The sequence below is a fragment of the Mesoplodon mirus genome (assembly GCF_964341445.2).
Source record: "Mesoplodon mirus genome assembly, chromosome: 16".
Lineage (NCBI taxonomy): Eukaryota > Metazoa > Chordata > Mammalia > Artiodactyla > Ziphiidae > Mesoplodon > Mesoplodon mirus.
This window is the reverse complement of record NC_138992.1, coordinates 25183464-25205162: the sequence shown is the minus strand read 5'-3', so window position 1 is coordinate 25205162 and position 21699 is coordinate 25183464. Positions and strand designations below refer to the sequence as shown.

The 21699-nt window shown below is 31.5% G+C and overlaps 1 protein-coding gene across 3 annotated transcripts in view; it reads right to left on the bottom strand.

Moving 5' to 3' along the window:
- CSMD3 (CUB and Sushi multiple domains 3) overlaps window positions 1-21699 on the bottom strand; it is a gene marked incomplete at both ends in the record, with an annotated part of 1109686 nt that overhangs the window by 67367 nt on the left and 1020620 nt on the right. For 2 of the 3 annotated variants that reach the window (XM_082600704.1, XM_082600706.1), the window contains 6 exons: window positions 8183-8356; window positions 10856-11050; window positions 12574-12759; window positions 17844-18032; window positions 20669-20815; window positions 21193-21381. In XM_082600704.1, the coding sequence (XP_082456830.1) occupies window positions 8183-8356; window positions 10856-11050; window positions 12574-12759; window positions 17844-18032; window positions 20669-20815; window positions 21193-21381 (1080 nt within the window). The remainder of the gene's footprint in view (window positions 1-8182; window positions 8357-10855; window positions 11051-12573; window positions 12760-17843; window positions 18033-20668; window positions 20816-21192; window positions 21382-21699) is intronic. The other variant, XM_082600705.1, reaches the window with a different exon arrangement.

Below are 21699 nucleotides of genomic sequence, written 5' to 3'. Positions count from 1 at the left end.
AAATAATAGAGAGCATTACCTAAGCTAAAAATTCTTTCTTTAAAAATGAGAGAAGGTTCAAATAAATAAAATCAGAAATGAAAGAAGAGAAATTACAACTGATAGCACAGAAGTATAAAGAATTATAAGAGACTACTAGGAAAAATTATACACCAACAAATTACAAAAACAGGAAGAAATGGATAAATCCCTAGAAATTTACAATCTTTCAAAAATGACTCTTGAATAAATAAAGATCTAAACAGACCAATCACTAGTATGTGATTGAAACAGTAATCAAAAACCTCTCAACAGGGCTTCCCTGGTGGCGCAGTGGTTGAGAGTCCGCCTGCCGATGCAGGGGACACGGGTTCGTGCCCCGATCCCGGAAGATCCCACATGCCGCGGAGCGGCTGGGCCCGCGAGCCATGGCCGCGGAGCCTGTGTGTCCGGAGCCTGTGCTCCGCAACGGGAGAGGCCACAGCAGTGAGAGGCCCGCGTACAGCAAAAAAAAAAAAAAAAAAAAAAAAAACCTCTCAACAAACAAAAATCCAGGACCATATGGCTTCACTGGTGCATTCTACCAAACACTCAAAGATTAAATAGCTATTCTTCTCAAACTTTTCCAAAAAAATTATAGAGCAGAGAGAGCTTCCAAGCTTATTTTATGAGGCCAGCATTACCCTGGTACCAAAGCCAGATAAGAACACCACAAAAAAAGAAACCTACAGACTAATAACCCTCATAAATATAGATGCAAAAATCCTCAAAAAAATATTGGCAAAGCTAATACAACAATACATTAAAATGATCATACACCATGATCAAGTGTGATTTATTCCAGGGATGCAAGGATGGTTCAACATCTGCAAATCAATCAGTGTGATATACCACATTAACAACATAAAAGATAAAAATCATATGATCATGCCGAGAGATGCAGAAAAAACATTTGACAAAATTCAACATCCATTTTTGATAAAAACTTTCAACAAAGTGGATATAGGGAGGCAATGTACCTTAACGCAATAAAGGGCATATATGACAAAAACCTACAGCCAATATCATATTGAACAGTGAAAATCTAAAATATTTTCCTCTAAGATCAGGAACAAGACAAGGATGCTCATTCTCCTCACTTTTATTCAACATAGTATTGGAAATCCTAGCCACAGCAATTAGACAAGGAAAATAAATATAAGGCATCCAAACTGGAAGGGAAGAAATGAAACTATCACTATTTGCAGATACTATATACAGAAAATTCTAAAGATGCTAAAAACTATTAGAAGTAATAAATTAATTCAGTATAGTTGCAGTATACAAAATTAATATACAGAAATCTGCTGTACTTCTATACACTAACAATGAATGATTAGAAAGAGATATTAAGAAAACAATCCCATTTACAACTGCATAAAAAAGAAGAAAATATCTAGGAATACATCTAATCACAGAGGTAAAAAACTTGTACTTGGAAATCTATAAGACACTGATGAAAGAAATTGAAGATGACACAAATGGAAAGATACCCCATGTTCATGGGCTGGAAGAATTAATATTATTAAAATGACAATACTACTCAAGGAAATCTACAGGCTCAGAGCAATCCCTATCAAAATACCCATGATATTTTCACAGAACCGAAACAAATAATTCTAAATTTTGTATGGAAACATAAATAGCCAAAAGAATCTCGAGAAAGAACAAAGCAAGAGGTATCACACTCCCTGATTACAATCTATACTACAAATCTACAGTAAACAAAACAGCATTGTGCTGGCACAAAAACAGACATATAGACCAATGGAACAGAATAGAGAGTCCAGAAATAAACCCACACTTATATGATCAATTAACCTATGATGAAGGAAACAAAAATATAGAATGGGGCAAAGGCAGTCTCTTCAATAAATGGTATTGGAAAATTAGACAGCTATATGCAACAAAATAAAACTGGATGACTTTCTTACACCATATACAAAAATAAACTTAAAATGGATTAAAGACTTACGTATAAGATCTGAAACCATAAAACTCCTAGAAGAAAACATAAGCAGCATGCTGTTTGACATCATCCTTAACAAAAATTTTTTAGATCTGTCTTCTTTGACAAGGACAACAAAAGCAAAAATAAACAAATGGGACTACATCAAACTAAAAAACTTTTGCATAGTGAAGGAAACTATCATCAAAAGAAGTCAGTCTGCTGAATTGGAGAAGATATATGAAAATCATATAACTGATGAAGAGTTAATATCCAAAATATATAAAGAACACATATAACTCAATAATAAAAATCCCTAAATAGTCCAATTAAAAAAATGGGAAGAAGATCTGAATAGACATTTTTCCAAAGAAGACATACAAATTGCCAACAGGCACATGAAAAGATGCTTAATAGCACTAATCATCAGGGAAATGCAAATCAAAACCACAAAGAGGTGTCACCTTACACCTGTCAGGATGGTTATTATCAGAAAGACAACAAGAAATAACAAGTGTTGGTGAGGAGGTAGAGAAAAGGAACTCTTGTGCACTCTTGGTGAGAATGTAAACTGGTCCAGCCACTATGGAAAACAGTATGGAGATTCTTCAAAAAATTAAAAATAGAGCTTCCATTCCACTACTGGGTATCTATCCAAAGGGAAAGAATAAACACTAATTCAAAAAGATTTATGCACCTTCATGTTAATCGCAGCATTATTTACAATAACCAAAATATGAAAACAATCTAAGAGTCCCTCAATTGATGAATGGTTAAAGAAGATATGATACACACACACAACATACACACACACACACATGCACAATGGTATACTACTCAGCCATAAAAAGAACCAAATCTTGCCATTTGGAATAACATGGATGGGCCTTGAGGGTATTAACCGAAGTGAAATAAGTCAGACAGAGAAAGACAAATACCACATGATTTCACTTATATTTGGAATCCAAAAAACAAAAAAAGCAAACAAAACAAAACCTAGAGTCATAGATAGAGAGACCAGATTAGAGGTTGCCAGGGGGAGGAAGGTTAGGGGGAATGTGAAATGGGTGAAGGGGATTAAAAAGTACAAAATTCCAGTTATAAAATAAATGTCATGGGGATGTAATGTACAGTTTGGGGAATACAGTTAATAATATTGTATTAACTTTGTAAGGTGACAGACAGTAACTAGACTTACTGTCATAACCATTTTGTAATGTATACAAATGTTGAATCACTATGTTGTACAACTGAAACTAATGTAATACTGTATACCATTTATACCTCAATTTAAAAAGAAAAGAAGAAAAAAACTATAATAGACTAAGCAAAGAGAAATATGTCATTGTAACACAATCAAGGTAGTCAAAAGTTAGAAGCTTTAAAAAAGAAAAAGTCAACAACATTGTTAGACTCCTAGCTAATCCTATCAACCCACACAAAATAGAAAGAACAAAATTACCAATAACAGGAATGAATGAAGTGGCATCACTACAAAGCCTACAGATTTTAAAAGGATAAGGTAATATTAAGAACTGCTTTATGCGAATACATTTAACAATTCAGAATAAAAGGACAAAATCTTTGAAAATTGTATCATCCAAAAACTAACACAAGATAAAATAGAAACTATGAATAGTCCTTTATCTATTAAAGTATTGCAATTCTTAAACAATAACCTACCCCCCCCAAAAAAGACTCATTTTTTCACAGTAAATTCAATCAAATATTTAAGTAAAAAAGCAAGCAAAGAAACAAACAAAAAAACACCAATCTTACACAAACTCTTAGAAAATAGAAGAAAAAGAATCATTTCCTAACTTGCCTAATGAGGTAACCATAATCCCAATATTAAACCTGTAAGACACAGAAAAAAATGTCTTTCATGAACATAGATGCAGCACTGTTTAAAAAAAATTAGAAAATTAATACATGTAAAATACATCATGATTATCTGGGATTTATCAGAAATGACCAGTTGGTTTAAGATGAAATATTGACCATTGTCATCTACCATACTGACAGAATAAAAAGAGAGAAACATACATGGCTATTTCAATAGATGAAAATCATTTGGCAAAATTCAGTATCCAATCATGATAAAAACTAACAACAATTAGCAATATAAGGAAATTTTCTCAACCTTATAAATACATCTAAGAAAAAAGTTCATATTATATTTACTGATGAAATATTGAATTCTTTCCTCCTGATATAGGGAACAAGACATGGATGACCCCTCTCACCAGTTCTGTTTAACATTGTTTGGTGGGCCCTATCTAGTTCAATACACTAATACAAAGGAAGAAAGTAAAAACATAAAGTAGGAAACAAAATAGTAAAACTATTTCATGCTCAGATGACATATACATAGACAATGTTATTTTAAGAAAATCCTAAAACAAGTAAGTGAACTTGCAAAGAGGCAGGATATTAGATAAATATTTTGATTAATTTTATTTTTATGTACTAACATCAAACAATTGGAAATGTAATTAAAAATGAACAATATCGGGCTTTCCTGGTGGTGCAGTGGTTGAGAGTCCGCCTGCCAATGCAGGGGACACGGGTTCATGCCCCAGTCCGGGAAGATCCCACATGCCACAGAGCGGCTAGGCCCGTGAGCCATGGCTGCTGAGCCTGCGCGTCCGGAGCCTGTGCTCCACAACAGGAGAGGCCGCGACGGTGAGAGGCCCGCGTACCGCAAAAAAAAAAAAAAAAAAAAAGAACAATATCACCTATATTAGTGTAAACACACTAAAGATTCTGTGGAATAAATTTAGCAATAGGTATACATAATCTCTATGGTAAAATTTTTTTAAATATTTGCTATTGCAAAAAAATGAAAGAAGACCTTAATAAATGAATAAATATACTAATGAATAAATACACTAACTTTACCATGTTCAGGAATTAGAAGAGTTAACATTGTTAGATGCCAATTCTCCCCAGATGATCTATAGATAGAATGCAATCCTACAGTCATTTTAAAAATAAACAATTAATAACTGAATTCTAAAACATATATGAAACTTCAAAGGACATAGAGTATCCAAAGTCATCCTGAAAAATAAGAACAAATTTTGAGGACATACACAGAAAATTTCAAGATTTATTATAGAATCTATTCAACCAAAAGTGCCAGACACACTTCTGGAAAATACAAACAAACAAACAAAAAAACCCTCAACCTTACTTCATGATATATAAAACAACAAATGACTAAAATAAGTCATAGCTATAAAGTAAAACTGAAAACTGTAAAGCTTCCAGAAAAAAACATAAAAGAAAATCTTTGTGACTTATGGTTGAGCAAGGTTTTCCTAAACAAGACACAGAAAGCAATAGCCAGAAAGAAAAAAAGATAGACTTTACAAAAATTGAAAACTTCTGCTCATTAGGACACCATTAAGAAGTGAATAGGAAAGTCATAGGCTGGGAGAAAATATTAAAAAAGATAAGAATATATAAAGAACGCTATAAGTCTTAATAGAAGGCAATTAAATATAAAAGATACTTCAGGAAAATTTACAGATGACCAATAAGCCCAAGAAATTGTACTCGATCAGTAGTCATCAAGACAATGCAAATTAAATCTCATAAGATACCTTTTTGCAACCAAGAAGATGACTAAAATTAGAAGACTGGCTATACCATATGCTGGAGAAAATGTGAGATAGCCAGAACTCTTCCAGAAATTTTATTCTAGAGTATGCAACAGAAAGGAATACACATGTCCACAAAAAGACTTTTACACAAATGTTCATAACAGCTTTACTCATAACAGCCCCAAACTGGAGAGAGTCCATGTGTCCATCAACAGGGGAATGGCCAAAATTTGGCATGTACACACAGTAGGATTCTACTCAGAGATTTTTTTTTAAATTACTGATATACACAACAACATGAATGAAAGAGAATGAAAGAAACCTTACACGAAAAGAGTACCTAATTTAGGATTCCCTTCATATGAATTTCTAGAACAGGGAAAACTACCATATGGTGAAAAAAACAGAACAGTGACTGTCTCAGTGTGTAGGGGAGGAGACCTGCAGATTGACTATGAAGGGTCATGAGGAAGCTTTCTGAGGTAATGTTAATATTCTACAACTATAGAGTGTTTAGTTACATAGGTGTACACATTTGTCAACACGTATCTAACAGTGTATTTATGATATGTGCATTTCACCATCTGTACATTTACCAACATAAAAAAAGAAAGGAACCATGAGCAAATATTGAACTCTAGCTGATATGTATATAGAAACGTTTAACAATGCAGTGTACTGAATTTGGCAACTTCAAAATGCATCAAAAAGTAAAATGAATTGGATTGATAGAGGCATTGAAGGATGAATAGATATGTGATAAGCAAATACAACAAATGGTTAATCATAAAATCTAGGTGGTAAGCATATGTATATACATAGTCAAGTCTGAACTGAAAAATTCATAATAACTGGGAGTTTGGGAATAAATGCACTATATTTAAAGAAACAATCATAAGCACATTCTAGTGGCCATTCTAGGCCAAAAGTGTCTGGGGCTATAAGGACAAGTTGTTTGCAGTCATGAGAAGAATGACTGGTCTACATGACTTCTTAAGGTTAATTCAAAGCATAAGATTCTAGGATCTGCTTATTTGGCAATTGCACTTTCCTCCTGACACACTTTTGAGTTTATATTAGACATCAACACTACATCCTATGCAAGAATACTGTTGTCTTTATAGACTGAGAGACAATGTTTGCTTATAAACATTCCTTTTATGCCCTGTCTTTCCACAGAACAGAATCAGGATTCTAAATAGGTGAATAAAACCACTTCCTATATACAATATTCAATAAATAACATATAACATACAATAGTAGTTCATTGGGGCAAAGAGTTATAAAATATAGTATTTTAAATTTAGTTTACATATATTTTCATATGCATAAGTAAACTAACTAATCTGTAATTGAAATAAGCATAACCAAAACCAGGTTAGAAACTAGTAAGAAATATTTTATTTTATCATCTAATCCTACATTAACACATAATGATTTAATTTCTTTACCATTTTCTTTTTTATATAAGAGTCTTATAGCATAGTCAAATAAATATGTGTACTCTTATAAAGAAACCATTGTTACTGGGTTTCCAAGTACACCTACTAACAAATATTCCTGAGAGGTTGAAAGAAAGAATTTTAACCAAAATCTCTAGCTATACCCTTTTAAGTTTCAAATAATGATTGTATCACCATAAATATTTTCAAGCTTATTATCAAAACAATATGTATTTAAACTGCTAAAATATAGACTTTTCTGCCATATGTCATATTTTTAAATAGTAAAATTTTAGAGACAAAACATTGTACAAATTTAGCAACACTTTGTTTATAATAATCAGCAATTTTTAAATTAGTAAACCTAAAGATTATGCCTTGTTTCCAACAGGCAAGTGAGTAGTTATTATAACAGTTATTATTATTACCTAATTCAATATTTGCTGTCATTTCTTGAAATAATTTTAGAGAAAAATAAAGCATAAATCATACTATTCTCTTAATATTAAGATAATTATTGAAGTCACTGAAAAAAGGGATAAAGCCTAAATCATAATATGCCTTTAATAATAAGAGAAGGGGTAAGAAGAACTAGCTATTCAGTCTCTTAATGAACAGCTTTTTACAGTGAATTAAAAAACCTAAGGGAAAAAAACCCTATTTTCCTAAAATCAGGTTTGAAAAATAGATTTTTAAAGTTTTAATACAAAGTAATACCACACATGTTGAAATGTTAGGAAGTAAAAAGGGAGAAAGATATTTAAATGTGGAATTTGTTTTTCTTCTTTAGTCATTACCTGAAGCAAATAGGTGAAAGGAGAATTGACTATGGTTTAGAATGAATTAACTGTTACAGTGATTAATCCAGCTGAGTATGCAGACATATAATTTTCAGCAATTAGTTTTTACCTTTTATTTTCACCATGCCTGGAAGATAAATGTGTCTCTCCTTAATGACATAAGATTCTCATTTGGAATGCTAGTTGATTAACTTTAAGAGTTATCTGTTTAATAGCTTTTCTACCATGAGATATTTTAAAAGTTAAATATTTTCCAGTTTTTATTATCCTTACTGAGTGAATATATTATTATCTCTTATTATGAAACAGGGCTGCCTTTCTTGAGGGAGAAAAAATGTTTGGTTAAAATGACTTAAAAATCTGTACCTAAGCATCTGGTTTCCGATCCACTCCAAAGACCTGAAGAAAAGCATTCACGTACAGCGGACCCCACAAGCATGAATCCTGAATCACAGGTAAAGATGGCCGTTGAGCCATATGAAGTTTGAGTTCCAATCTTATTTCCATTTGGAGGTGTAGGTAGTTCTCCACAGGAAATAACTTGAAAACAATAAAAAAATAAAAACTCTTAAAGACATAGTCAATATGAACTTGTAACAAAACCATGCTGTGATTTGATATATTTACAATTGAAATTGACATTTGTAAAACATGTTTGAATGATTATGAAAGTGTAGAGAAAATAGATGACATAATTTAAAATTTATCCCCTTTGAGTTCCCATAAATCTTCTAAGTAACAGTGACATGTGATGAAGATATTTTGTTTGCATTTTCTGCATAGCCAACCTGGTCACCCAACAGGTTGTAATGAAAAAATAATAATAACAAGATTAAAGGGAGGATAATTTATTAGTCCAAAGTCTTTCTCTGACTTATCAGGTGACATTGGGCAATCCCTTTGACTGACCTGAGCCAGTTTCCTCATTATCTAAGATCGTAAGTGCAAATAATTTTTGTTGCACACTCTACAGTTTATAAAGCCCTTTACATGTGAAATATCATTTGATTCTCACTAGAACCATTAGATTATAATTATATTTCATATTTTGGTTTTAGGTTTTAAAAAACTAAAAAATAGAGATTAACTAAGACTTGCTAGGTCATTCAGAACCCAGCTCTTATAACACCTTCATATTTAAAGACCACAAATGAAATTTCTTTCTAGAATAAAAACAATAATATATAGCACTTATTGAGTGATTTTGTACCAGACACTATTACTAATGCTTTATCTTATGTAATTCTCAAAACAACTCTATGAGGTAGGTGCAATCATTATCTGAATTGTGTGCACTAGGATATGGACACATAAAAGGAAAGTAATTTTAATAAGATTCCACAGTCTATAAACAGCTAAATCAAAATTTAAACCTAGCCGTTTAACTCAAGAATTGAATACTTAACCACCAGCCTTTATTCTGGCTCCAGTTCTGGCTCTCAGCTCTAGGTTTTAGGATTCTATTAGACAGGTAAATAGAAAATTTGCAGACTTTAAAAAATTGCATGTAGAATTTAAGATGTACTGATTGTTTTGAACTAATACCCTAAACAATCATTTGAGGTAGCTATAATATTTATTAATATTAATAATACTGATATTTATATCATGTTAATTTCAAAGATGAATAAATGGAAGACCAGAAAAAAAATACTGTTCTTTCCATTTTTCTCAATGAATTGTAATTCTTAGATTCCCGTCTTTCCTGCGTTTTTACCTGTGGGCAGGAACCTAATCTTATGTAGAACTTAAATTTTTCTACGTAATAAAGGATTGAACACAAAGAAACCAGACAAATATTTGTTCAATAAATGCTTCTGCTATAGATAATTTTTTCCCTTCTCTTTGAAACATCCTTATCCCATGTGCCCTTTTAATGAAATTATAATGGAAGAAGAATGAGCCTAGAGGAAGATCCTGGGTGAAAACCGAAAAGAGTAAAGCAAAAATTTACAATACATATGCCATATTTTTAGAATATGTAATATAATTTAGATATGTATTTTGAAATTTTTGATTCATCAATATGATTATCTTATAAAAATGGCAACCCCCAAATCCTATGCTTAATATGGAGATTAAGAAAATAAATATTCCTGAGTAAAATATTACTAGGTACTTCCATACTTACTATATATAGTTATCTGTTATGTTAAGATTTTAGTCTCCATAATACAGACTTCAAGTGTTTTATTAGTTAGTTTATTTATAAATTATGTATCCATATCATAAATGCTGTAAAACTGTGTTGAACATGAAATGAGAGTATGCATTTTCAGCCTAGCATATTTCCTGGTACTAAGTAAACTCAATAAATGTAGTAAAGAAAGTTCAAAGGAAGATCAAGATATTTCATCTGATCATCCTATGTTGTTAGCTTATCTACATTAGACGCTAGCTATTTATAAGAATGCATGAAAATAGAATGACTAAGATGTTCAGTTTGATTCAATAAATATTTATTGAGCTCCTGCTGTGAATCAGATTCTAGTTGATATTTTCAACGTGTAACACCATTAAATCCTAATAATAACTATGAGATAGGTATTATTGTAAGTTTCTGGCTTAAGAAATAGAATAAACATCATACAACATCAAAAGGCAGAGGTTTTAATTAGACTCCAAGTATCCACCATTTATAGGCTCTGTGACTTGTGTAACATGATAAAAATTCTTGGGTTCAGTTTCCTTTTTGATAAAATTAATATAATAATATCAACTTATAGAATGGGAACTAAGGAATAAATGAAATAATACATGTAAAGGGCTAAAAGCAATGTGTAGTTGTTTTAATAAATGATAGACCTAGAATCAAAGGGAAGGATTTCTGAATCCAAAGCCCCTGTTGTTGTTGTTTTTTAATAAGCATTTACAAATACCAAAAACAGTTACAAAATTTTAAGATGACTTGAGAATAAATTACCTTTTTAAATAATATTACCTCAATATTGCTCTAGTGCATGTAGAAAAAAGAAGTGATCAAGCAATTCAATCACCAAGGATTGAATATGAAATAAGTTTAGCAGAGTGTATACTTACTTTGGCAATATGGTCTTTCATTTCTCCAGCTCCAAGTACCATTAGGAAGACATTCAATAGAAGCAGGACCTAGTCCATGATAACCAGGATCACAGTTGAAAACTACCTTGGTTTTGTATTCATAATGGGAACCATTCACAATTCTCCATCTTCCGTGTTCCAGAGTAAAGGAATTGATGCTTGGGCATGTAACAACTATACAAAAATCAAAGAGATAAATGTTAATAAGTCAGTCATGTCTCTTCTACCTCTTAATTATATCTGATGTCTATTCCATTCTTAGTTCACCATTTCCTGAGTTCCTTCACTATTGTGCCATAAAAGGTCTTTAGCATTTTTTTTCATGTTAATCTTTCTACTCCCTCAGTTCTATGGTACTGTTGGTAGTTCCTTGAACATGTCATGCTATTTCACACTTGAAAGTCTTTGTACATATTATTCTATGTACCTAGAATCCCTATTATTGACTTTTCCATTCTTCTTTTTTTGGATTATCATATCCAAGTTTATTCCTTAGTACCGGAAGACATGAAGTATATTTTAGTGATGAATCATTCCAATAACATTAGTTTGTTAAAATTGTCTGATTTTCTTGAAGCTGATTTAAAAGTATTCTTTTTTCTTTTTTCCCAGCTTTACTGAGTTATATTTGACACGAAGTGGAAAAAAGGGAATCCTTGTACAAGTTGTGAATGTAAACTGGTAAAGCCACTATGGAATACGCACATACAGCAGTATGGAGATTCCCCAAAAATTGAAACTATAACTCATATGAATCACCAATCCTACTTCGGGATATATATTCAAAGGAAATGAAATCAAGAGCTCAGAGAGATATCTACACTCTCATGTTCATTGAAGCATTAGTCACAATAGGCAAGATACAGAAATGACCTACTCTCTTTTCTTTAAAAGTTTTGGAAGGACTATATTTTGAGGAAATTTGTTTTATGAGAATGATCTTTTTATGAAAGACTTGTGATATAAACTTCAGCTAATTCAAAACTTGCTCAACAAAAGTAGACACATTATTAGACACTTATGTTAAGATTGCAAATAATTTAACAACCCCATTTTAAATGAAATCACAGCTAAGTTGAAATGTTAGTACTAAATAGAATAAGTAATTGATTTACAGAGAAAAATCAAAGACCTTATTTAAAGGTGCATTTTCTAATCATTTTCTACCAAATATTTTATCTGAATTATTTTCTATAACCATTATATAATAGTCATTTACCTATTACAGTATTGATGGCAGGAATGAGAACTATTCTAAATGTAAGTAACCTGAAGAATTCTGACAAAAGTTGAATATTATGGATCATCTCATTAGCATCATTTTTGTTTATAAAAATCAGTTGAATGTATTAAAATATAACTTTATTAATGTAAACAAAATCTTTTTTCAAAGACCTATGTATTGAAAACACATGCTGATTGATGGATGACTTTTTACAAAATAAATAAACGTTGCTATGTAAAATAAAATGTCACTATTTTTCTGACATAAATATTCTGGAGCTTCTGAAAATGAGTAAAACTGTCCTTATACTGTATTTCAGTTCTTCCTAGTACAAGGCAGCTTAATTTACTTTTATTTCCCTCCTAGACATCATTTTAGGAAATGGTTCTAAAATCTGAAAAATACATAAAATTTCAGATCATATAAGATGCCAGTAGAAACACAAGTGATGAAATTTCCTTCACATACATACCAACACAGCGAGGAGTCTTGTTATGATTGCTCCAAGTTCCATCTGATTGACAGACAGCAGTTGTAAGTTCCTTAGATGACAATCTATATCCATCATTACAAAAATAGGTAACTCGGGTTCCTACCAAGTAGTCTGTTGTGAGTATTCCTCCATTTGTTGGAGCTTTAGGCATCCCACAGGAAATTGCTAAAATAAATACGTAATACAAAACCAAAGAAACAGAAAAATAATTAGATAAGTCTCATAGAGTATAAAGCATGTAAAACTATTTGGAATTTTACTAATTCCTCTAAAACAATTTCAGAATATCTTCACCAAAACCATTTTTGAACTACAACTTTCTGAATCATTTATTTCAAACTCTGATTGAATGTTTTTAAATTGGTGAATCCATAAACTATTAATACTTTATTTCTTGGTTTCTTACTTAGTTCTTTTGTCAGCATGTGCATGGTTATCAGCATGCACACAGATTATAAGAGAAGGCAAGTTAAGTAAATATAGAGTGTATTAGTGCTAATTCATGTCTGGACCTAGCAAGTTAGGTCAATTCAATTTGATGGTTATTAAAGATTATAAAGGTAGTGGTAACCAACGCTCATCAGGGTTTTGGCCAGGAATAAAACAAATAGATTTATTTTACTTGGAAGCTGGATATTACTTTGCCTTAGGTCCAGCCAAACTCTATGTGCTTGTGCACCTTCCATAGAATATCATGTGTATAGATATATTTAATAAATATAGGGCCAGGACTTATCGACTTAAAACCTAGTTTTGATCTTCCTGCATTTCACTGATATGTCTTAGATGTCTTGGTTTTTATCTACAATAAATCTGATTTACGTAGAAGTTAGTTTTACCATAATGGGATAATTACAGTATAAATTTATATTTCAATAGTTTATTGTATAAAATCAGAAAACCTCTAAATTCTGAAATAACTAGTTTTATTGGTTTCATACAAGAGATTCTAAACTTGTAACTATATTTGTCTCGTATCAAAAGAAATAATAGAAAGATACGAGTTTAGTTTGAGTATTTACAAAGGCTGTAAATATTCTGTCTCCATTTCAACCTAAAATTGTTTCTACTTCTCTTATAAAATCTACCACTTAGGTGTTTAATTTTAATTAATTCATGCAAATTGACTACAAAATAAAAAAAAATCTTAGTAAAACACATATAAAATTCTGAAAGCGGATTAGCAGACTCCCTACTGGTGAATAGCTTGATCTTTCGTAATTTGATAACCTGCAAATTATAAACAGAAAAGTAGTAATGTTGATTTAATAAATTATATAAGCAATCTCATATAATTATGTTATTATCCCTGCTATCTAATTATAGACCTCTAAAATAGTGTTGCAAAGGTAAATGGTTCCCTGATGTCTGTTAAAGCAATATTTGTATTTCCACTTAGGACTTCTGAGTATTTCAATTTGTAATAAACTCTTTCACCACTGAATCCCCACCAAAGATTGTGTATTTACTCATGTTTTAAAAATTAACTGTACATTGTTGGGGTAGAGTAGGTTAAACTTAGAGCAAAGTAACAATGAAATTTAGTTTAAATGGTACAGGTTCCATATATGTAGTTAGTATACAATGACTGTATTTTAGAATTGAAAAAAAGACAACATACTAAAATGATAGGATAAATGTGCCTGTAGATACTATACAATTTAACTTCTTAGCTAAAAAAAAAAAAAAAAAAGGAAAACAAACAGAGTTCAGAAGAACCATCATCACTGAGTGATTGTCAGAAGCTTCTCTGCAGAGCTCTGAAACAAGCACAAATTAAAAGTGGAACAAAGATGTCCCCATACTGTACTTGTTTGTTATATTAAATGTACTAAATATTAACCTGTTTTAAAAGTGTGTAGAGTTATCTTACTATGGTCTGATGGCATTTCCCTAACAGTTCGTCATGTTGACCATTTTTAAAGTGTTCATTTGCCAGCTGTATATCTCAAATGTTCACGTATATCTCATGTTGGTAGTGAATGTTGGCTGATATTTCCTTTTATAATAACTAAGAAGACAATAAAAGATGTGTTAGAACTTGAAAAAAAAAGTGAAACAGGGAATACAAAGTGACTGTTTCTTCATAACCCTGTACAATACTCGATTGTGTAGAGGGATGAAAATGGTTTAATTAGTGACAGGGCAGGGAGTCAATGAATGATTAGGTGATGTGTAGACAAAGAAATAAAACACCTTCTCAAACCGAAATAGAGATAACAGACTAAATTTTCTATCTTTAATTGTGTTCACATCGTGTAACCATAGCTCAAGTAAATATATGTGAGGATGTATAAGGAGACTGAAGAGACAAGAAGAATAAAAATAACTGAAGAATGCAAAACGAATTTGGAGCAAAACAAAAATTGTGTGAATAGCTCTCCCCAATGACATTTAACCCTTTCATTTCAATTAGCTATGTCCAAACACAGGTCACATACAACAAACAATTTTATAAAATAATTAATATTTTAAAATTGTTTCAGTGAACATAAAGGATCAATTTTCAAAATGATTCTTTGAGTTATAAATATTTTATCACTTTACTATGCAAAATATCTTATTTTTCAGCTACATTTTGATTTACCAAAATATACAAGCAGCTCATGCAGCTCAATATCAAAAAAACAAACAATGCAATCCAAAAATGGGCAGACGACCTAAACAGACATTTCTCCAACGAAGATATACAGATTGCTAACAAACTATGAAAGTATACTCAACATCACTAATCATTAGAGAAATGCAAATCAAAACTACAATGCAGTATCACCTCACAACAGTCAGAACGGCCATCATAAAAAAATCTACAAACAATAAATGCTGGAGAGGGTGTGGAGAAAAGGGAACCCTCTTGCACTGTTGGTAGGAATGTAAATTGGTACAGCCACTGTGGAGAACAGTATGGAGGTTCCTTAAAAAACTAAAAATAGAACTACCATATGGCCCAGCAATCCCACTACTGGGCATATACCCTGAGAAAACCATAATTCAAAAAGAGTCATGTACCACAATGCTCACTGCAGCACTATTTACAACAGCCAGGACATGAAAGCAACCTAAGTGTCCGTCAACAGATGAACAGATAAAGAAGATGTGGCACATATATACAATGGAATATTACTCAGCCATAAAGAGAAATGAAATTGAGTTATTTGTAGTAAGGTGGATGGACCTAGAGTCTGTCATACAGAGTGAAGTAAATCAGAAAGAGAAAAACAAATACTGTATGCTAACACATATATATGGAATGCTAACACATATATATGGAATCTAAAAAAAATGGTTCTGAAGAACCTAGGGGAAGGACAGGAATAAAGATGTAGACCTACTAGAGAATGGACTTGAGGAAACGGGGAGGGGGAAGGGTAAGCTGGGACAAAGTGAGAGAGTGGCATGGACATATATACACTACCAAATGTAAAATAGATAGCTAGTGGGAAGAAGCTGCATGGCACAGGGAGATCAGCTGGTAGTTTTGTGTCCACCTAGAGGGGTGGGATAGGGAGGGTGGAAGGAAGATGCAAGAGGGAGGAGAAATGGGGATATACATATATGTATAGTTGATTCACTTTCTTATACAGCAGAAACTAACACACCATTGTAAAGCAATTATACTCAAATAAAGATGTTAAAAAAATAATCTATTTGCAATTATAGAAAAATTTCAATCAAGAACAATTAAAAAATGCTCCATATATAAATGTCATATTATATAAAAAATCAATGAAATTATAGTGCTGACACTACAAAGCAATTTCAAGACTTCAGAAAGTTCAGGATAAATTTTTATTTTAACCAACAGTTAATTATTTTCACTAAAGGTTTCTCAAAGATTATCTATATATATAAACAATCCTTAATAACTGAAATTTAATTGTTCAAAGTTCAGAGCATTTAAATGTTTATTTAAAATCTATATGATTTAGAAGTTATTATATATATTTTAAATCCCTGTGATTCTAAAATTATGAGATCATGATTCTTTCTCAAACCAATTCTGGGAAACCATTTAATCCTAAAAATTTATAAATACTCCTGCTATTCATTGGTCAAAGGAAAGCAGATGTTTTTCTAGTTTATTAAAATGTATCTATTCTACATGAAGTCAGCACCTTCAATGTTGGTAACCCATTAAGTTTAGGATACATCCCAGAATTCTAGTAAGTAATTAATGTTTCTGAATCAACAATATAAGGAAACAGTTCTTTCATTTATCATTTATTTATACATGCCTATGAAAGCTACATTTTCATGAACTAGAAATTACAATTTAACAGGTAAAATAAACCATTTTGGGTATCTGGTAATACCTATTCTCTGCTCATTTTAACTTGCTGCTGTTTAAATTTTAACTGATATCTTTTATATTTTATTTGTTTTATATAAATGCCTCCAATAAGTAGATTATAGGTAACATCCATTATTTATTAACTGAAAGCGTTCCTCATTTTTAATGTGAGGGTTCATAGTTGTTATACATGTCTCCACATGCTGGGTAAAATAAATCAAATATAAATGTAAATTTCGTATTACAAAATAATGTGATGTTTGAAAATTTTCAAAGTCCAATAACATTACATTTTCTTGATATTGAACTTGTCTTTATTACTATACCTAGCTAAGAGACTCAACTACTTTTTAAAAACAAGACCTAGTCCAAAGCTCTAAAATGTGCCATTTGTTGATTTGTCATTTTTTTGCTATAGCAGGATACAATGCTCAGAGTGCCTTGCTTTTTAACAAAATAAAATGGAAATGAAAGACATCTCTGTTGAGTTATCTAAACAGTGAAGAAAAAATAATGTGGTAATTGGCTACATTTTCCTCTTTTAAATTTGTTGCACTGAGAGCACGTTTTTGCATACTTGAGAGTGAACATCATCAGTGACCTTGCCTACTCTTATCCTCTCTTTTCTCTCTGCAGACTCCACACTAACACACACTCCAACTCTGGGTCATTCATTTTCTGACAGCAAAGTGACGGGAATTGTAGATGTATGAGTAAAGTATGCATATAAGTGGATAGAGTAAAGGCATAAATCACATAACAACGAATGAAGAATTATAAGACAATGTGTCTCATGCTCCTCAAATTTATCAGTCTGTGTTTTTAAGCCTTATTTTCCTTAGAGGTATCTATAATATGCTTCTACATATTTATAATTTTGGAAGTTTCAGAAATCCAAATAGAAGTTAAATGGGGTTAATCTTTTATTAATATGCCATTTCTGGTTAATATACTTCACCTTGACAAGCAGGGACCGGTGCATCCCATGTATGATACCCATAGGAAGACTTTCTGCACACAGCACTGCTTTTCCCAACAAGTCGGAATCCTCGATCACAGGCCCAGCGGACCACACTATTAAGCTGTCCACCTGTCTGACTGATAATGTATCCATGAGGTGGGGATTCTGGTGTACTACAGTAGAAAGCTTTTTAAAAGAAAAAAATAAAAATTATATATAATTAATGAATCAGAAACTCTTTACAATCTAGAGTTATAAAAACCTAAAAGTAAATACTACTTCATAAAAATTGGCCAATTCAATTGCCATCTATGTGAGTTTTACTTCACATGGACATATATTATTTTCCATCCACTTGACAATCTAGTGACATAACTTTGAGGAGACATAACTATTTCTGGGCTTTCTTCTGATTCTTATTGTCACTGGAGGTGTCTCCTAATTGAAATACATTATACCTTCTTAATACCCTGGAGGTTCAAAAGCCCTACAAATAGTTTATTGAATTTTGGAACTGGTATTTCCTGTCATCTGAAGGGCCTAAATGCCACAGTTTAGTAGCAATATTTTAGAGCATGTTGTTTACATGTCACTTTGAAATTACCTGCAGACACCTATGTCATGTTAGTTCATGCATTTCATTTTGGTGGATGTCTAAAATAGTCCCTCCACATTCCATAATCCTCTCTTCCAGTTTATTAAAGAGTTTCCATGCTGCCAAGAGTGCTTATATATGGTGATAAAAAATGCCAATAAAATAAAACTTCTTTCATCTCCTGAAGTCTAGAATGTCAAAAGATAACGTGAAATGGCTTTTTCATATATATGTACTTTTGAGACTATTCAGCCTGGCAGGATCCTTTTACCCTCTGAAACTTCAATGTATTCATCTGAGAAAAAAATGAGACTTTAGGGGTAAATAGTAAGAAATAGATTGGACTTAGAATATATATGTCATAACCTGTCATTTTCTAAAGGAAAAATTTATATTCAATATGTCAAGCTGTTCTTGGGGATAAAAATGATGTTTTCATTATATTTATATCTAACTTTGTCATGAATATCAACATAAATAAGGATTAGTCTTTAATATAGTGAATCTAATGCTTATAACTATTGGATTTGTATGATTTCCCTTTATATTATGGTTATTAAAAAAATAATTTAACGTTCTGACTTTTTAAATACACTCTGGCACAACTTTAATAAAAAGACATTTACAAAGTTCACATTTAAATATGAAAAATCTCAAGAATGACTTGGGCGTATGTTTAAATTTTTAAACATTTCTCCTTCACATGCCTAATAACATTTTTCAAATTTAATAGATATCTATTATAGGATAAAACTTGTAAACATGTTATAATGTCAGTGACAAGTTACTTCTAATATGTAAAAGACAAATTGTTGATAAAGGCAAATTATCATCTTATAGTTTTAAAATCAAAGTAGACAAAAATTGTATTTGCACATTATATACATATATGCAAAGTTATATAAATGAGTAAAATTCAAGAGTTTATCTTTACAACTGGAATTCAAAATTTTATCTAAGTCCATGTCTACAATTGTTGTGTCAGAATAATCTATAAAATATTTAAGAAAGTAATTTTCAATAGAATTGATTAGCAATGACCCATAGCTTGGGGAGACATGGTCTGAACATTGTACAGATAGAGATGGTTGATTGGCTCTGAAGTATTCTGTTATTGAGCACATACCTATGGCATCTGACATGATTTAGGATGGCAATAAAGAGAAGGGATATAATCTTTGCATAATGGAAAACTATGTACACTTAACAAGAAAATTATTGGCTCAGTATCAGTAGACCTTATAAACAAGAAGGCATATAGGAAAAGCTATTTCATCTTGATATTAAGAAGGATTTTCAGCCTACATCTTTCTAGATATTACTCAATTGAAAGCAATGATGACAAAACAATATTTTTTTAAAACTAAATGTTTCTAAGTGATGTGTTCATCATTTTCTCTTTTAATATTTAATATACTTTAGCAAGTATCATAAACAGGTGGGCAATAGTGAAGACAAAGATTTTTTCTACTGTATGTTTACCTTTTGTTTAAACTCCTCATTTAAAGGAGTTATATATATTAAGTAGATCAGATACAACTGAGCAACACTATTAACATATTGTGAGAGTTCAAGGGAAATTTCTGCTGGGAAATAAAGCACTTAAAATATCAGAGTTTAATTTTTTTTGGCTGGAATTTTTTTTTATAATTAATTAATTTAGTTAGTTTTGGCTGCACTGGGTCTTCGTTGCTGCACGTGGGCTTTCTCTAGTTGTAGCATGTTGGGGCTACTCTTCGTTGCTGTGTGTGGGCTTCTCATTGCAGTGGCTTCTCTTGTTGCGGATCACGGGCTCTAGTTGCATGGGCTTCAGTAATTGTGGCACGTGGGCTCAGTAGTTGTGGCGCATGGGCTTATTTGCTCCATGGCATGTGGGATCTTCCCGGACCAGGGCTGAAACCCATGACCCCTGCATTGGCAGGTGGATTCTTAACCATTACACCACCAGGGAAGCCCCAGAGTTTAATTTATAATTAACTTAGATAAGTCATAAATACCTTAAGTCCTTTTAATCAGTTCAAAATTATATGAGATACATAGAATTATTGTCATTACAATGAGGAAACTGAGGCATAGAGATGTTACATAAATTGTTGAAGAAACATCAATGGAAGAAATATGATTTAAATTCATACCTAATTAAATAGTGTATGTGTCTATGCTCTTTAATCACAACCATACTGAGGATGCAGGTGAGATCTGTACTGAAGTTATAAATATCACATACCTATATATCTTATCCGGAAGCCTTTTTTGTTATTGCCATGATCTGCTGACCATTGAAGAAATACTTCATGACCATTGCTTGTTATATTAAAAGCAGATGAATAATCCCCACTGAGGGAAACAAGCACTGGACTTTGAATATTTGGTCCTTCAGAAAGAAAATAATACAATTTAGGTGTAACTGAATAATTCATCTTTAGTATTTTATATATTTAGAATAGTATTAAATATGGTGAAATTAATCCAGAACCAATTTACTTTATCAATAATAACTTAAAACATAACATAAAATGTTTGTTTAAACATTTTAATTCCATAGCTAAAGCAGCTACAATTTATAACATAATAATCAAGCTAACTACAATTTTCATATGGTATATAGGTAAGTTTGATGTTGATACTTCTAAAAATACCCATAAGATAAAATAAAATCATATAAACAGTGTGTCTACTGAAGGTCTGAAAGTATAACTAGAGCAGTTGAATTGAATTTATGAATATCCAGTAAATATAACCCATGGTTACCATCATACACCTGAAGAACATCAAATTCCTTTTCTGTCTGGAAGAATTCTACAAACATGCTAATATTATATCCTTTTTCCACAGAAATGCTCCAGGCACACATCTGAAGATTTGGGTAACTGTCAGGATATCCAGGGCTCAATATGACTCCTGTAGAATCCAGGCGTAATTCATTGGCAGGACAGATCACTGTCAAAAATTATATACCATTAGATGATGCTAGTGTTTTAGACCTAAGTGAAAGTTGCATTTTAAAGTTGCATTTCAATACTTTAATTGAAATGTATTTAAGTGAAAATTTCATTAAATACCCAGGTTTTAAATGTTTTCATATTAAATAACAATAAAGGAGATAATATCTTGAGCTATGTGTATAAAAAGACAACTTGTATAATAAACTTGCAGTTCAAAATATGGAGGAATGACCTAAAATTTTATGGTATTAATTTCCTTTTATTATTACATGGAAGATACATTTTTTTTCTGGACAATAAATATGTAGATAAT